Source organism: Electrona antarctica (genome assembly GCF_951216825.1).
Source record: "Electrona antarctica genome assembly, chromosome: 6".
In the NCBI taxonomy this organism is placed as follows: Eukaryota; Metazoa; Chordata; class Actinopteri; order Myctophiformes; family Myctophidae; genus Electrona; species Electrona antarctica.
In genome coordinates, this window is record NC_136811.1 from 2,403,952 (window position 1) to 2,423,273 (window position 19,322).

The 19,322-nt window shown below is 42.2% G+C and overlaps 1 protein-coding gene across 2 annotated transcripts in view; it reads left to right on the plus strand.

The window, feature by feature from the left end:
• The window catches only part of LOC306924724 (protein C1orf43 homolog), a 28,791-nt gene extending 16,794 nt beyond the window's left edge, over nt 1–11,997 (plus strand). The window contains exons 6-8 of one of the 2 annotated variants that reach the window (XR_013790202.1): nt 9,340–9,398; nt 10,446–11,330; nt 11,370–11,997. Coding sequence is in view for 1 of the 2 variants with exons in the window: in XM_079503352.1 (XP_079359478.1) it covers nt 9,340–9,398; nt 10,446–10,689 (303 nt within the window). In the remaining variant the exon portion in view is untranslated. Of the gene's footprint in view, nt 1–9,339; nt 9,399–10,445 lie in introns of both variants that reach the window. The other variant, XM_079503352.1, reaches the window with a different exon arrangement.
• The last annotated feature ends 7,325 nt before the right edge of the window (nt 11,998–19,322 follow it).

Here is a 19,322-nt window from a genome sequence, read left to right on the forward strand (position 1 = left end):
CTCGGTGGCGCGCTACGAGCTTGTAGATCTGCTATTTTTCAATAGCTAAATTATAACAATGCTTAAAACACCAAAAGGGGTTCCCGCCCAAAATGGTTTAAGGTTATTGTAGCAGTCAATTTATATTGGGGGGCGGGAGGGGGCGGGGCGGGGGTCCCGAGACATTGCCAAAGCATTTCCGGGGGTCCCCGGCCAAAAACGTTGAGAACCCCTGTACTAGGGCATTAACCCATTTTGGGCGGGAACCCCTTTTGGTGTTTTAAACATTATGTTATAATTTAGCTATTGAAAAATAGCAGATCTACAAGCTCATAGCGCGCCACCGAGTGGTGCGCTACGAGCTTGTAGGTCTGCTATTTTTGAAAAATCGTGAAAATATTTATTTCAGAAAACTGGAGGATTTAGAAGATTTTTTTATTTATTTTGAGGTCAGGCCTAAATGGGTTAAGCAACTAGTCGACTAGTAAATCCACTAGTCGACCTTGGTGGTACTAGTTGACTAGTTGAAAAGAAAAAAAAGGGGAAAACGAGTTTGTTTGTTTTTTCCGATTTTGTAGGCCTCAAGATCAGGTAGATTATAGTTATAGTCACCAATGTCACAGTTTTTAAGTGTACAAATATTTATTTCCATTTTTATTTTTTTTAACATAATAGGTAGTTAAACAACTACTCGACTAGTAAACTAGGCCATGGGTTCCCAAAGTGGGGTCCGGGAACCTCTAGGGGTACTTGAGGGTACCTAGCTCAAATAGAGATAGTTGGGAACCAAATGGACCCTTATTGGTCTGTAACTCAGAGAGTGTACAAATGGAACCAAATGGACCCTAACGGGTCCATTTGGTTCCATTTGTACACTCTCAGAGTTAAATTAACAGTGGTTTTACGATATAAATTGGGGTCCCAGAGATAGAAATGCCATTAAATCGGGGGTCCGTAGCATAATGCGTGTGAAACTGGGGGTCCATGAAATGAATATGTTTCGGAATCACTGCTAGAGCCTTATCGGGGTCACTGCAGGCATATGTTTCCAAATGGGGGGTCCTTATCGGGGTCACTGCAGGCATATGTTTCCAAATGGGGGGTCCTTATCGGGGTCACTGCAGGCATATGTTTCCAAATGGGGGGTCCTTATCGGGGTCACTGCAGGCATATGTTTCCAAATGGGGGGTCCTTATCGGGGTCACTGCAGGCATATGTTTCCAAATGGGGGGTCCTTATCGGGGTCACTGCAGGCATATGTTTCCAAATGGGGGGTCCTTATCGGGGTCACTGCAGGCATATGTTTCCAAATGGGGGGTCCTTATCGGGGTCACTGCAGGCATATGTTTCCAAATGGGGGGTCCTTATCGGGGTCACTGCAGGCATATGTTTCCAAATGGGGGGTCCTTATCGGGGTCACTGCAGGCATATGTTTCCAAATGGGGGGTCCTTATCGGGGTCACTGCAGGCATATGTTTCCAAATGGGGGGTCCTTATCGGGGTCACTGCAGGCATATGTTTCCAAATGGGGGGTCCTTATCGGGGTCACTGCAGGCATATGTTTCCAAATGGGGGGTCCTTATCGGGGTCACTGCAGGCATATGTTTCCAAATGGGGGGTCCTTATCGGGGTCACTGCAGGCATATGTTTCCAAATGGGGGGTCCTTATCGGGGTCACTGCAGGCATATGTTTCCAAATGGGGGTCCGTGGCCTAATAAATGTTGATTTGGGGGTCCTTGACACGAAAAAGTTTGGGAACCAATGAACTAGGCAACTAGTCAACTAGTAAAAATGACTAGAAGTGAATGCCCTAGTGTGTACACTGATAGACACGCTGCTGAGGGGATACGACAGCGCCCGCCACGGCACCGAGGTACTGTGTATACACTGATAAGTGGTGGAAAAAGTACTCAGTTGTTTTACTTAAGTAAAAGTACCAATACTGCAATTTAGAACTACTTCGTTACAAGTAAAAATACGGAATTGAAAATGTACTTAAGTAAAAGTACAAAAGTATCGGCATCAAAATGTACTAAAAGTAAAAGTATTCATATTGCAGAATGTCCCATTTCACAAGTTCAAAATGTGTAGAAAATCTTTTGAAAATAGCCGATCTACAAGCTCTCAATGCATTGCGTTGCGACGCATTGAGAGCTTGTAGATCGGCTATTTTCAAAAATTAAAATCGCCAAAGTAACTAGTAACTAAAGTTTTCAAATAATTGTAGTGGAGTAAAAGTACAAATTTTGGCTCTGAGATGTAGTGGAGTAGAAGTAAAAGTACTGGAAATTGGAAATACTCAAGTATCAGAAGTACAAATACCTCAAAATTGTACTTAAGTACAGTACTTAAGTAAAAGTACTTAGTTACCTTCCACCACTGCCACTGATAGACTGAGAGGCTACGACAGCACCGCCACGGCACCGAAGTACTGTGTGCACTGATAAGACACCTGTGTTGTTTTTGGCAGCAAATTTAGATTTTTAGTTTTAGTCATAGTCTCTTGAATAGTTTTAATTTAGTTTTAGTCACATTTTAGTCACCTGGAATGTCTTTAGTGTTAGTCTAGTTTTAGTCGACTAAATATCATGGGATTTTAGTCGACTAAATCTACAGTTGATTTAGTCGACTAAAATGTGTTTAGCCTTGATGCCGCCACAATGACAATTTTTTAACACTTGCTGTAAATAGCAGATCTACAAGATCAACAGTGTTGTTTTTGTCGACTAAAACCAAGACAACATTTTTTCGTTGACTACCTCTTTTCACTGACAAAAACTACATAAAAACTAAGCCATGATGACTAAAACTAAGACTAAATATACTGACAATTACGTCAACAAATAAAACTAGACTAAAATGTTAGGAAGGGACTAGTGGACAATAGATCCAGTATAAGTCATTTTACACTTGGTTGCATGCTGAAAATAGCCGATCTACAAGCTCACAACGCGTCGCAGCACTATCATTACGACCGCATCAACACCCACCAAAATACATTTTAGTCGACTAAATCAACTAGATTTAGTCAACTAAAATCTTATATTTAGTCGACTGAAACTAGACTAACACTAAAACATTCCAGGTGACTAAAATGTGACTGAAACTAAATAAACTATTGAAGAGACTATGACTAAAACTAAAATCAAAATGAAACTTTTTATGTTCTTCCGTAAGTTAATGCCCTATTTTATACAATTTACAATGTAGGCATTTAGCAGATGCTCTTAATCCAGAGCGATTTACAGTAAGCAAGAACAAAAAGCATGGCAAAAGGCAATACATCATATACAAAAAAAAGTAGTTATCCTGAATCATACGTAAGATAAGAACGTAACAGTGGAATATCTATATAATGCAACTATGCATACTGTATATACTTTATAGTGCTATGTCTACATAAAATGCTATTATAGTGCTATGTCTACATAAAATGCTATAAGTCTGCATAAAATGCTATCTAAGTCTACATAAAGTGCCATCTAAGTTACATAGTCAGACCCATAGAAGAGTTACGATATTGAGGGGGCAGAAACCGAGCGCTGTTCATGCAGCCTGAACTGAGCCAAGCTGGAGTTGGAAATACATTGTTTTCAACGAGGGCGGCACAAACAAGAGCTATTTTAAGCATGTGTGCAACATGACAACAGTTTTAAAGTATTGTACAGTAACAACTAAAGTATCTTTAATGTTTATGTTGTACTATTACTACAATGCAATCTAAAATAAAGGGATTTAAGATCATTAAAGCTGGGCTGTTGCCCTGAGTCCAATGCATTTCTGCCTACTTCCGGTCCAGGACTTGTCCCAGTTGGTTGTCCCCATTCTCAATAGAAGTCTATGTAGGAGAGCCGCCATTGGACTGAAGCCCCATGAAGTGAACGCAGTTTGCGTAACTCTGTCTATATCTAAGGCTCTGGTCAGACTAGGGCAACTAGTCGACAATTCAACTAGTCGACTAGTAAATCCACTAGTCGACCTTGTTGGTACTAGGGCATTCACTAAAAAATCGATTTATCGATTTATCGATTTCATTAACACGAGTCGATTCAGATTAGGAGGAGTCGAAAGTTGAAAAAAAAAAGAAAAGAAAAAATTTATCCCATATCATATTTTTTGCTCTGTGTGCGTGCGTACAGAATTCAAACTGTAGCATTGATTATTGTCACGGACAGAAGTCAATCCTTGGTTTCTGTTGTGTTTGAACAATAATAGCAATTCAAAACAGAACCTCCAGTCGCTGTCATAAGAACGGGAGGTGCGCTCAATGAACACGGCAGCAGAGCCTATTTGTGCACGGCTGCACGCGCACCTGCAGCCCATCAAGTATAATTTATGCTTCGCCCCGCGATGGTGTCGCGCACGCAGACCTCTACGCTCACAAGTCACAACAGTCGCATCTGCGATGCGATGTGAGCTTGTATATCAGCTGTTCTCTGTGCGCAACACTGTTGGGAATTGATTACATGAAACAGTCACCCGTGCGCCCAGTCCCAATGTTTGTAAACAAATAATTGGTCTATTAGTTTGCATTGCATTCAGAAGTTCAGAACGCGCCCTTAATTAAAAACCAACTGCAGCTGTGTATGTGGCTCTCAGCGCGCGGTGTCCCACTATTGACTGGCTGAATTTGAAGTTTGAACTGCGCTGCGTCAGAGAAGTAACAGATAGAAGCGCGCAAACTTTATCCCCAAACGATATCCCCCTCACCTCCATGCTGGAAATAAAACGTCTGGCTTTCCGAGGCTACATCCGTGCTGACGCAATGACTCCTGTTTCTGGTTTAGCTTTACGCGCGGGGCACATCATATGAACCTCTCCGTCTCCGGTCAGTGCGGTGCGGGTTGTTGTTTATTTGCATGGCTCAGAAAATAAGTAACAAACTAACATGAGAACGTTATCGAGTTGGAGGGGAAGGAGGAGGAGAAGGTTCACGTGGAAGGTAATGCAGATTGTATTCTGATGATGTGCCAAACTGCTGCTGGCTGCTGTGATGATAATATATAGACCTATGTCTTCTATATTGTGTTCTGAAGGTCGGGCTGACTGCCACTAGTGTTAATGTTATATTTTGTATTGTGTACTTCTCGGGCCGCTGTGCTGCGCTGTGCTGTGCTGCTGCTGCTGGCGCTGTGTGCCAATGATGCCCCCTCTCGTGTTGTGTTCTCTTTTCTGGTCTGTGTACCAGTGTGCGACGCACACACTGTTTAGTATTTACTATTATAGTTTTATGTTTTGATAATCAGCGCTTTGCCATATAGATGATACATACACTGTGCCATATTGGAGAGGCCACTGTGTGCGCAGTGCTTTGTTTACTGTCTGACAAGTCGACTTGGAAAAATCTCAAGTCGTTAATGCCCTAGTTGGTACTAGTTGACTAGTTGATAAGACATTTTTTTTTTTTGCAGGCTTCAAGAACAGGTAGATTATAGTTATAGTCACCAATGTACACTGTTTTTAAATGTACAAATATTTATCTACGACAGCGCCCGCCACGGCACCGAGGTACTGTGTATACACTGATACGTGGTGGAAAAAAGTACTCAGTTGATTTACTTAAGTAAAAGTACCAATACTGCAATTTAGAACTACTTCGTTACAAGTAAAAGTACGGAATTGAAAATGTACTTAAGTAAAAGTACAAAAGTATCGGCATCAAATGTACTAAAAGTATTCATATTGCAGAATGTCCCATTTCACAAGTTCAAAATGTGTAGAAAATCTTTTGAAAATAGCCGATCTACAAGCTCTCAATGCATTGCGTTGCGACGCATTGAGAGCTTGTAGATCGGCTATTTTCAAAATCTCTTATTTTTAAAATCGCCAAAGTAACTAGTAACTAAAGTTTTCAAATAATTGTAGTGGAGTAAAAGTACAAATTTTGGCTCTGAGATGTAGTGGAGTAGAAGTAAAAGTACTGGAAATTGGAAATACACAAGTATTAGAAGTACAAATACCTCAAAATTGTACTTAAGTACAGTACTTAAGTAAAAGTACTTAGTTACTTTCCACCCCTGCCACTGATAGACCGAGAGGCTACGACAGCACCGCCACGGCACCAAAGTACTGTGTGCACTGATAAGACACCTGTGTTGTTTTTGGCAGCAAATTTACATTTTTAGTTTTAGTCATACTCTCTTGAATAGTTTTAATTTAGTTTTAGTCACATTTTAGTCACCTGGAATGTCTTTAGTGTTAGTCTAGTTTTAGTCGACTAAATATCATGGGAATTTAGTCGACTAAATCTACAGTTGATTTAGTCGACTAAAATGTGTTTAGCCTTGATGCCGCCACAATGACAATTTTTTAACACTTGCTGTAAATAGCAGATATACAAGCTCAACAGTGTTGTTTTTGTCGACTAAAACCAAGATGAAAAATGTTTGTTGACTACCTATTTTCACTGACAAAAACTACATAAAAACTAAGCCATGATGACTAAAACTAAGACTAAATATACTGACAATTACGTCAACAAATAAAACTAGACTAAAATGTTAGGAAGGGACTAGTGGACAATAGATCCAGTATAAGTCATTTTACACTTGGTTGCATGCTGAAAATAGCCGATCTACAAGCTCACAACGCGTCGCAGCGCTATTTTCAGCTAGTGTAAAAACAGTCATTACGACCGCATCAACACCCACCAAAATACATTTTAATCGACTAAATCAACTGTAGATTTAGTCGACTAAATTGTGTAAAATGTGACTGAAACTAAATGAGAACTATTGAAGAGACTATGACTAAAACTAAAATCAAAATGTGCTGCCAAAACCAACGCTGCTAAGACAGCACACTGAGGTACTGTATGAGTGATACACTGATAGACACGCTGCTGAGGGGCTACGACAGCACCCGAGGTACGAGTGTGATGCGGTGTTTTATTTAGACTAAAACTACGACGGAAATATCTCAATGCTAACAAAGCTGTGTGTGTGTGTGTGTGTGTGTGTGTGTGTGTGTGTGTGTGCGTGTGCGCGTGCGCGTGCATGAGAAATATCCTTGTAGTCTGGCATAGAGACTGACACGGGAGTGGATTTTCACTCCTGTCCCATCCCACTCCTGCAGAAAAAATCCTGTCCTGTCCCAATCCTGGGCCAGAGTAAAAAACAAAATCCCATCCTGTCCCACTCCTGTAGAATGACTCCTGATCCCATCCCGCTCCCACTCGAAATTACTCCCGCTCCCATCCCGCTCCTGTTTTTTTTTTTTCTAGGAAAAGTTATTCTATATCTATCCATCTATCTATCTACCGGTATCTATCTATCGCTTCCTGCTTCTCAAGACAGCCTACCAATACAAAAAAATAAAATAAAGTGGGCAATGGTGGATTTAACTTTGACTACCAAATACAGTATATCCTATTCATATCAATATTAAAACAAAACCAAGAACAGTTCTGACTGTTGACAAGTGCTTTGTCAATTGTTGAGATATATAATAGCCAATAAAAACATATATAAATATTTTTTACACACAGTAATAAACGTAATACAGATCTTCTCTTATGGGGGTCCCTGGCATATTTTCAAATGGGGGTCCGCGGGCTAATAAATGTTGATTTAGGGGTCCTTGACATGAAAATGTTTGGGAACCACTGGTGTATGGGACTCATTTGTGAGAAAGAAGGGAGACGATGTATTGAACATTCGCTCAGCCTAAGACAGCTGTTCAGGGAGCCAAGCAAGTGCCAACAGTAACAGCGTTAGCATGTAGCTAACGTAGCATCACAATTGCAAGTTGCAACGTTGCCACTGCCAGGGGAAACAAATGCATCAGGATGATCTGGCGATAAATAATCGATTATATCACATCACCGGCGCGATGCAGAATCATGCAAGGCCGCACTGCGATGTCTTCATATTAAACTTTATGAAACGTCCACTGGATTGCATGAAGGAAGTTTTCATCCTCTCCCGGTTGGAGCGGACTCAGCGGAGCCTGGAAGCATTAGCACTGCTGGGGTATGTAGTTCTTTTGACTTGCGTCAGCAAGTCAAAAGAGTGTTGGCTCACTGAAAGATGACTACAACAAAGATGGGCGCTTCTGTTCTTTTGGTTGGCAGCGCGACCAGTTGAAAATGTCATTCACGATCCTGCACGCTCCTGTTGACTTACATTCCCGTCCCGTCCCGATCACGGGATTAATACAAATATTAATCCCATCCCGCGTGAATCCTGCGGGAATCCCGTGACCCGCGGGAGTCCCGACAAAATGTCAGTCTCTAAGTATCTCCATATTTCAATGTTTTTTTTTGTTTGTTTTTTTTAATGAATGCCCTACTTAACATAACATAACAATAACATTGTCGAGTCAGGATAACGAAAATAGCCGATCTACAATAATTTAAATTGAAACTTCTTATGTTCTTCCGTAAGTTAATGCCCTATTTTATACAATTTACAATTGACGCATTTAGCAGATATGCTCTTAATCCAGAGCGATTTACAGTAAGCAAGAACAAAAATCATGGCAAATGGCAATACATCTGTTACATCATATACAAAAATAGTTATCATGAATCTAATCTAAGCTAAGAACGTAACAGTGGTGTTCTATATAATGAAACTATACATATATAGTTCTATGTCTACATAAAATGCTATTATAGTGCTATGTCTACAGGTACATAAAATGCTATAAGTCTACATAAAATGCTATCTAAATTACATAGTCAGACCCATAGAAACCGAGCGCTGTTCATGCAGCCTGAACTGAGACAAGCTGGAGTTGGAAATACATTGTTTTCAACGAGGGCGGCGCAAACGAGAGCTATTTTGACAACTGACAACAATGACAACTGTTTTAAAGTATTGTACAGTACCTTATGTTGTACTATTACTACAATACAATCTAAAATAAAAGCATTTAAGAATGTTAAAGTTGGGCTGTTGCCCTGAGTCCAATGCATTTCTGCCATTGGACTGAAGCCCCATGAAGTGAATGCAGTTTGCGTAACTCTGTCTGTATCTAAGGCTCTGGTCAGACCCATTCGGTTCTCAGAGTGGGTTCCGGGGACCCCAGGAAAATTGCTAGACATGACGCTAGTACAGTATGTCGCAGAGACTTAACGTACTTACCCCTAGCAGGGGAGGCACTGGGTCCCATTTTTCGAGTCTTTGGTATGACCCGACCTAGACCTTCCAATCTTGGGATGGACGCTCTTAGCCACAAGACCAGTGAGATATTGTGGTTTTATCTGCGTGTGTGCATTTAGGTGTTTTTCTTTCTTGTTAAGTGTGTGTGTGTGTGTGTGTGTGTGTGTGTGTGTGTGTGTGTGTGTGTGTGTGTGTGTGTGTGTGCGTGTGTGTGTGTGTGTGTGTGTGTGTGCGTGCGTGCGTGTGTGTCTTTAGGTTTTTGGTGAAGCAGAGTTTGTGAAGTACCAGGAAGCTCTCACTGAATTAGCCTCTGTGTGAGTCATTCATGTTGTATTCACCTGCATTTAAGGTGGCCTTACACTAGCCGATTTTTTTCAATCTGAAATCTTGATAGCACCACACACTACAGGATAATCGGAGCAGGGCAGAGCAAATATCAAACATTCTCGATGTGGATCGGGCCGATCCACATCGGTCGGGCAGCGGTCGGGCACCCCCCGAGCGTCAAAAATGCCCGATTATCGGCTAGTGTAAGGCCACCTTTAGTCACACTGTACAGTGGTTCACAAGAAAATAATAATAATACAGAAAATTAAAACCATAATGAAAATAACAATGAATTGTTAATTTGCCTATTACTTCTTAGAGAGGCGTATTGTTACATCGCTGAATTTGCTTTTACCCATTTAGACCTGAGGACGATTCTACAAATGTCTTCTGACAGTTTTATGAAAACAATCCATGTTTCTGTGTCAGTGGTTCTCAAACGTTTTCATGTCAAGGACCCCCAAAAATATATCTATTTGGCCGCCGACTCCCATTTGAAAATATGTTGTTAAAAATGTTCGCTCTGAAAGGATATATTCAAAGATTTGCACCACATTTTCACGATTTCTCAAAAATAGCAGACCTACAAGCTCGTAGCGTGGCACTCTGTGCCACACTATGGGTTAACCCATTTTGGGCAGGAACCCCTTTTGGTGTTTTAAGTACTATGTTATGCTTGTAGGTCTGCTATTTTTGAAAAATCGTGAAAATGTGGCGCAAAATTGGAATATATATTTTTTCCGGAGAAACGTTTTTAACTCAAATCTTTGCTTCTTGGGGGGGTCCCTGGAACAACATATTTTCATATGGGGGGTCGGCGACCAAATACATATAATTTGTGGGGGTCCTTGACATGAAAAAGGTTGAGAACCACTGACATAGAAACATGGGTTTTTTCTGAAAACTGTCAGGATTTAGAAGACATTTGTAGAATCGAACTTAGGTCTAAATGGGTTGAACGCCAGACTAAAAACCATTGCCCTATGCTAGCTACACGCTATCGTATCTCACGTCACCTGTGTCGTCCTCCATAGGGTTAAATCTCAGAGCAGTCTGTCCGCGGTGGACCAGCATCACCAGTCTGCTGCCAAAGACCTGTCCATCATCGAGGCCGAGGCCCCGCCCTTCCCCTCCTCATGCTCCTCCCCCTCCTACGCCGCCCACCAATCGGGTGCCTCCTCCTCCACGCAGCAGCGCGCCAATAAGAGACCCAAACACTTCCTGGAACTGAAGAACTTCAAAGAGAAAAAGTACGACACTCTGGAGAGCACCTTCTGAAAGACCCCCCTCCCCCACACCACAGTCACATAGACACGCCCCCCACCAGTCACATGACACAAAGACACGTCCCCCCCACCCACCCACCAGTCACATGGCACAAAGACACGCCCCCCCACCAGTCACATGGCACGCCCCCCTCCCCCACACCACAGTCACATGGCACAAAGACATTAGCCTGGCTAATAAGCCAGACTCAAATCACACTGTCGTGTGGTATTTGAGTCTGGAAAAGCTGTGTATGGATCTTGTTTCCCGGGGGGGGCGGGTTCAAACATTTTCTCTTTGACGCAATTGGTTAGATCTACTGTCAGTCAAAGGTCTCAAGCATTGAACGTCGCTGTACCAAAGCCCGCCCATATTGCATACCGTGTCACGATTGGCCACACCAGTTATCTGGTGTAGGAAATGGGCGTACAATTGAGCCTCTCCAGACCGTAATCCGCCGGCAGGCAATTTTTTTTTGCCAACGGCTGATTCGGTCTGGTTTATTAGCCATTAGTCTACAAAGACATGCCCCCTCCCCCACGCCACAGTCACATGGCACAAAGACACACCCCCCTCCCCCACACCACAGTCACATGTCACAAAGACATGCCTCCCCTCCCCCCACCCATAGACATGTATAAAGGCTAGATGGCGTAGTTCACCCGGTGGCCATCTTGTTTCGGTGCTTAGAGTACAGTATGTTCTATGGCAGCTCAAACTAAAATACTCATAACTCGCTCAAAACTTGACGGATTTATAAACGGGTTGGTTTATTACAAACGGCCTGCGCTAGATCTTTTTTTATGTTTTTTTTGGATGTGTGCACTCTTCTTTTTGTTACATAGTCAGTTAGGCCCTCACGTGAAGAACAGTGCGTGCTGTTGATCCTATTAATATTATTACTCCATTAAGACCAGAATCTACAAATTACTTCTAAATCATGACAGTTTGCTGAAAAACTATTTATCTATGTCGGTGGTTCTCAGGTCAAGGACCCCCAAAAAAGATTTAAGTTGAAAACGTCCGCTGTGAAAGAATATATATTGAAATTGCTATTGAAATATATATTGAAATTGAAGCTCGTAGCTTGTAGCGCGGCACTCGGGATATGAGCTTGTAGATCTGCTATTTTTCAATAGCTAAAGTATAACATAATGCTTAAAATACCAAAAGGGGTTCCCGTCCTGAATGGGTTTATTATAATAATAATAATAATAGTAGCTCAAATGCATATATTTAAGAAAACAAAACAAGTACAATTTATACAAATATTAATTTATGCTGCAGAGTTCATCTTTGCGTCGAAAATAGCTCACTAGCTTGTAGATTGGCTATTTGTTTTTGCGGGGGGGGGGGGGGGGGGGGACCCCCTTTTGGTGTTTTAAGTGTTACGTTATACTTTAGCTATTGAAAAATAGCAGATCTACAAGCTCATAGCGCGACACCGAGTGGCGCGCTACGAGCTTGTAGGTCTGCTATTTTTGAAAAGTCGTTTTTAACTCAAATCTTTGCTTCTGGGGGGGTCCCTGGAACAACATATTTTCAGATGGGGGTCGGCGGCCAATTACATACAGTATATTTTTGGGGTCCTTGACATGAAATATTGAGTACCACTGATACAGAAACATAGGTATTTCAGAAAACTTTTTAAATATCGACGTCGGGCCTAAATATTTAATGATGTGATGATGTGTAATTATCAGTGCGTAGTGTTAATTTGACAGAGCATATAAGCAGAGATATGCAACGGCACGAGACAATCACACTTTACTACACAAATCGACTGGCGTGGTCGGGCTGTATTTTAGGGATGCGAACAGTTTTAATTGATTTAATCGATAAAAATGAATCGATAATCAATAAAATAGTTGATTTTTGTTTTCATCCAAAATAGGTTAGCTTAGCAGTTAGGTTAGCAGATCCACAAGCATGTAGATTTATGATGCGAATCAGGCATTGTGAGTGACGCCATCAAGGCCTGCCAAAAGGTGCTTTTAGTCGGCTAAATGAAATGCAGCTGTTTATGTGCAGTTCACCTGCTCTGTTTACCTGTTGCTGCTAAACACAACTTGTGTGGGTTTTCTTTTGCGGGTTTTCTATTATTATTTTTTGAGTGGTGCAAACCACTCCAACAACTGGCTTTGTACCCGTGTACCCGTGTTTGTTCGTACCAAAAAAACAAGCATGGTTGCTATGGTTAGTATGGGACGTCACTGACATCACAGATATCACGTCAGAGTGAATCAATCTCTCCACTCAGTCTGCACCACTCAGTTCACACGGGTGTGATTTTTGTACACACCAGCAGATGAATTGGTCTGGAAATGAACTACCGTACAATATGAGAGGACTTGACAAGTGTGCCATTTGCCAATGTGTTCCTTCAGTACTGCATGTATTTCAATGCTAGGAGGACGCGTCTTAGCGTGGCTAAATGACGTCAGGCTAATAATGTGAGACAGACGTCAAGGCAGCGACATCACGCTCCAAATGAATCCGCCCGCCCGGCGAACTTGGTGTGTGGATTAGTACAACATGACGTCATTGAGCAGTGGTGATAAGCGTTGAGGTGGTCACCTCGGCACACATAGCTGTTTTTACTACCCATCCCACCAACCCAAACACCAACTCACCACTTCAATGGCGCGTTCGTAGCCAGAGGGAGGCGGGGTCAACCCTAACCGAACATCAAAGGAGTATGATGTTGTCTTAATAGCAATAAAGAACTTTAGGTGGATTAAGTGAGTTCAGTGGGTGGACGGATTAATTAGGAGCACGTAGCTGCCTTTAGGATACAAGACTCATGTCCATGCCATATGTAGAGGACACGAGCATGGAATCTTCTTTGCGTTTGAGTAACAATGGCCACGCCCCCTCCCACTAGGGGATAAAGTACAGTTTTAGACCGCGACGAAGGTGTGCCGTCTCAAGGAAACTTGAGCCTCGAGAGACACCACTGAGCGTGCTAAAGCGTGCAAGTTGGCAGTGTCGAACGTTGCGAAGTTCGCTTCACCGACTCATCCCCGTTCGAGTTGCGAATCATGTTTACGCTCAAAGTGGCTACTGGCCAATCACAGCGTGTCCTTGCACAAGTGCACTGGCCAATCACAGCATGTTCTTACTCTAAATGTTTTTGTTTTTTTAGCTTTCGCCTTTTATTTTATATTTTTTATGGAGGGACAGGCTGACAGGAAATGGGGAGAGAGATGGGGGGGGGGGGGGGGTGACTTGCAGTAGAGGCCGTCGGGATCGGGAGTCGAACCGGCGGCACACTGCCAGACTGGATTACCAGCCAAGGTGCCTGACTGGACCGCTGAGCCACGGCCCACGTCTGCGTGTCCTTACTCAAACGCAGAAGAAGATTCCATGCTGGCGTAGACTAGAGGACCGTAGACTGTTACAACACAGAAATGAAATGAAATGATTACTATATTTACTCAGGGTATCTGGGCTAAGCTCAAGAACTTGTTTCCAGCCAGGCCCTGCTCATAGAACATTTCATCGTAGTGGTTCAATGCCTTGTTCAAGGGCACTTCAGCGGTGGTAATTTTAACGTGTCGGACCGCTTGTCGGACAGCGCTTTAGTCAACTTGTACATAATGTTATTGTCGTGGCTGTTGGGCGGAAACCTTCTATAGTTGTTCCCTTTCCTACTGTAGGTTCAATATCTATAAAAACCCAATAGAGCGTCGCAGTCCCGCCCCCTACCAGGGCCCAGGAAATGATTCCCCGTTAATTTTCCAAGACCTTTTGAGCCTCGTACAAAGCCAAATCGAGTTGTGACAAATCATGACAACAAACGCAATTTTTCGGGCCGAACAAATAATTAGAAAGAAGAAGAAAACGGCATGTTACAACACTTTTTTTGTTGTGGTTTTTCTTCTTTGTAATTATTTGTTCGGTCCAAAATGTTGTGTTTGTTGTCATGATTTGTCACAACGCGAGTTGGCTTTGTACGACGCTTAAAAAGGTCTTTAAATAAATACCTTTTGAAAAGCCTATGGAGAAAATGAACGGGGAATTAACTTCTGGGTCTCACGTCGTCATGAAAGGGGGCGGGACTGCGACCCTCTATAGCAGGGGTTCTCAACCCGTGGGTCGCGACCCCTCGGGGGGTCGCCAAATTATTTTAGGGGGTCCCCAAATTATTTTCCAAAAAAGATATATATATATTTTTTTTTTCACGATTTTTCAAAAATAGCAGACCTACAAGCTCGTAGCGCGCCACTCGGTGGCGCGCTATGAGCTTGTAGATCTGCTATTTTTAAATAGCTAAATTATAACAATGCTTAAAACACCAAAAGGGGTTCCCGCCCCAAAATGGTTTAAGGTTATTGTAGCAGTCAATTTATATTGGGGGTCGGGAGGGGGCGGGGCGGGGGTCCCGAGACGTTGCCAAAGCATTTTCGGGGGTCCCCGGCCAAAAAGGTTGAGAACCCCTGCTTTATAGCAAACATTAGCGGAACTGCAAGCTCACAGCGTGGCGCGGTGCGTTGTGAGCTTCCTTGTAGTGTAGCTGTTTTCACAGCTACACTCCTTTTCTAAAATCTAGGGCATTCATTTACAAAAAAAAACATTAAAAGCTGAAACGTGCATGGCAATACAAGGTTTCTGCCCTTCAGAACGACGACATACAGCACTGTTTATCTGTAAAGATCATTATTTGTTTTCGTTTATTTTGTGACCTGTTAATTTGCTGGCATTTTCGCAGCTGTTTGACCTGAAGCCATAATGAGCCGAGTGTTCTTGTACTTAACATGTCAGCTGTCTACGATGGAATAGATTAACCACTTTAAGCACTATTCTTTTTTTTAAATGGTGTAAACTAGCCGACAAGCTTGCCTAATGGCATTTACCATTTGGTAATATATACAATATTGTTACATATAATGTTTTTCATGTAAAAAAAAAAAAAAAGCCTTACATTTAAAATGCACAAACAAGAGTTGTCTAACGTTGTTTACAAAATGTTCCTGTCTTAACTGGACTGTTTGAGCTGGGAGTGATTATAGAGAGATTATTACAATTAATGTTCACCAGTAGGCCTGTTAATGTCTCATAAATACAATTTGATGCACAATGTATTGTACAGACAGTATATTAATGTTGTATTGTATATTCAGTGCCATTCCAATTAAAACTATGACACACTGATGGAACCTGTGAGTCCAACTTAAGAGTCGTATTATTATTATTATTATTATTATTATTATTATTATTAGACAGTAGTATTAGTAGTAGTAGTAGTATTAGTAGTAGTAGTAGTAGTAGTGGTAGTAGTAGTAGTAGTGGTAGTAGTAGTGGTAGTAGTAGTGGTAGTGGTAGTGGTAGTGGTAGTGGTAGTGGTAGTAGTGGTAGTGGTAGTAGTAGTAATCATATTTAAAAATCCTATGGAACTCCGTCTGTACCACCATAATAATGGAATAATTGAAGTTGCAGCTGCTAAAGGTGTGGCTGATTGGAATGCCATTATGTGCTGCAAAGTAACTGCCAGAGCTGTCAAATCATTGCAATGGAGTAAAAAGTACCATATTATTTGACTTTTGAGATTTACTAAAGCACAATTCTTGAGTAAATCTACTTTCTACCACTGTACCACTGACCTATTATGAAACGGTAAATGAACAGATCCTACCATCTCGTCACAGTTGGTTCTGATTGAAGCAGTTCATAACCACACATATCCACTAGGGGGCTCTCTCTCCCCAGTAATGACAGGAGGAGCAGATTTCTCACTCAAAAATCATTCTGATTGGTTAATTTGTCAAGTTTGACTTTGATTAAAAAAATATATACTTTTGAGATACTATACACGGGACAATACCTTAAATGTACTTATTTTAATGTAAATAAGTCATATTTTGATAAGCTGTTTCAAAATGTAGCCTGCTGCACAGTGGAGCTGTTTTTTTACAAACATTTTTAACACATTGCAGATACAACAGTATAACAGCTATGTGTGTGCCAGTGGTTCTCAAAATGGGAACCAGGGACCCCCAGGGGTCCTTGGTGTTCCTGCTGGGGGTCCCCGGCAAAATAATGAACGGTTTACAATTTACAATTACATTTTAGCAGACGTTCTTTATCCAGAGTGGTAAACACATAGGGCTACACCAATCTATAGCTAAATCAATAACCTAAATGGTAAATAAAAATGGTGCATTTATATAGCGCCTTTATCCAAGGCGCTTTACAGAGATTGTGCATTACATTCACCCATTCACACACACATTCATACACCGATGGCAACGGAAACCATGCAAGGCACCAACTAGCACATCGGGAGCAATTAGGGGTTCAGTGCCTTGCTCAAGGACACTTCGACAGTAACTCTGGGGGAGCCCGGGTTTGAACTGGCAACCTTGCGGTTGCCATCCAGGCACTCTACCCCTGAACCACCGCCGCCCGATAGCATAAGTCTAAACAATATAATATTAAAAATAATAATCTGTGCACTGAGACTATAGAAACTATAGTGCCAGGTATAAACAATGGAACCATATCATGTTCTCTAAAAGACTTTTTAAACTTTGCATATTAAGCCTGCAACTGCAAGCCAAGGTCGTCAAGGCTACAGGTCAAGTGCTGCGAGTTAAGGTGGAGTCTGAAGAGGAGAGTCTTCAGATTGCCGTTTGGGAGCCAGAAGTTTAACATAACAAACATCCATGTTTTCAACAGGTCACATATATTATGCAGCGTGTGTAGTTTCACGTTCAAAATGTTTCATTCATCATTTTAACGTCTACTCAGGCATTTGTGCATGAGCACCCCAGACCCTTTTTAAGTTGCTTGATTCAGTAATTCCTTCCTATCCTGTACCAGTAAGACGCCTGAGGGCGTGCACACCTCCGCCTGGGTGACAGCAGGCGCTGGTGCTTTGGCATGGGGGGTCAGATCAACATATATCCACCTGGGTGACAGCAGACTGCTGGGCGAGCACTGGCGCTTTGGCATGGGGGGTCAGATCAACATAACCACCCGGGGGACAGCAGACTGCTGGGCGAGCACTGGCGCTTTGGCATGGGGGGTCAGATCAACAGCGGTGGTGGCTCAGGGGTAGAGTGGCTGGATGGTAACCGCAAGGTTGCCAGCTCGAAACCAGGCTCCCCAAGAGTTAGTGCCGAAGACTCAAAGTGTCCTTGAGCAAGACACTGAACCCCTAATTGCTCCTGATGTGCTGGTTGGTGCCTTGCATGGTTTCCGCCGCCATCGGTGTATGAATGTGTGTGTGAATGGTTGAAAGTAATGCATAAACTATGTAAAGCGCCTTGGAACCCTTCTATTTTTGAAAAATCGTGAAAATGCGGCACAAATCTTTGAATATATTTTTTACTTTTAACTCAAATCTTTGCTTCTGAGGGGTTCCTGGGATAACATATTTTCAGATGGGGGTCGGTGGCCAATTACATATCATTTTTGGGGTCCTTGACATGAAATATTGAGCACCACTGATACAGAAACAGGTATTTCAGAAAACTGTCTTTTAGAACAGGGGTTCTCAACGTTTTTGGCCGGGGACCCCCGGAAATGCTTTGGCAATGTCTCGGGACCCCCGCCCCGCCCCCTCCCGACCCCCAATATAAATTGACTGCTACAATAACCTTAACCATGTTAGAGTACTCATTGAAAACACCCGTCCTTTGTTCTGGTGACTGATGTTGTCCTTCAAATTTGTTTATTCAATTACCTTTTTTACCTTTTATTGGCTAACACAGAATGATACACATTTTATGTTCACGTTTTTGTTCTATATGAAATATTTAGTTGGACCTTTTATAATGGAAGTCTCTAGACGATGACATCATCAGCCTCTTTCACTGTGTCTATAAGAGGAAGTGAACAGAAGTTTGACACTTTTTCCACCATGTTAAAATGTATAATTTAATAGATTTATGAACAAAATTAATGTCTAAATATTTTTTTTTGTCATACAATCTTTACAGGTATTATATTAGTTTACACTCAGTATTCATAATCTCCACCAGGCCAAAAGACTGTGCGTGCGTGTGCGTGCGCGAGCGATAAGGCCATTTCCCTTCAGTGACCTGATGAAATGGTGTGTGTGTGTGTGTGTGTGTGTGTGTGTGTGTGTGTGTGTGTGTGTGTGTGTGTGTGTGTGTGTGTGTGTGTGTGTGTGTGTGTGTGTGTGTGTGTGTGTGTGTGTGTGTGTGTGTGCCATTTCCCTTCAGTGACCTGATGAAATGGTGTGTGAGTGTGTGTGTGTGCGCTCCCTCTCCTCAGCTAATCTCTGAAACAGAGAGGGCGGTGCAGTTACGTTGAAGCACTACATTGTAGCCTCTGCAACACTGACACAGCGGCCATTTTGCTCTCATGTCAAATTTGCAGCATGGAAGAAAGTGCCACCCCACAGCACGACTTAAGTGGAAAATGGCCGCCGTGTTGAGTACGGTGAATTGCAGTGGTATCCACACACCACCCAATTCTAAAAAAACACCTTCTAAATCTTGACCTAAGTTTCTGTAAACCGTATGTTATTACATGCTGTATGTACATAGCAACAGAAAGGTAAAAACATACAGTATGTGTTCCAGGTCTAATTTGCAGGGGTCCTCAAGCCATTTTGGCTGGGGGGGACCCCCGGAAATGCTTTGGCCATAGAGCATAAATAAATATTGAAACCAGAT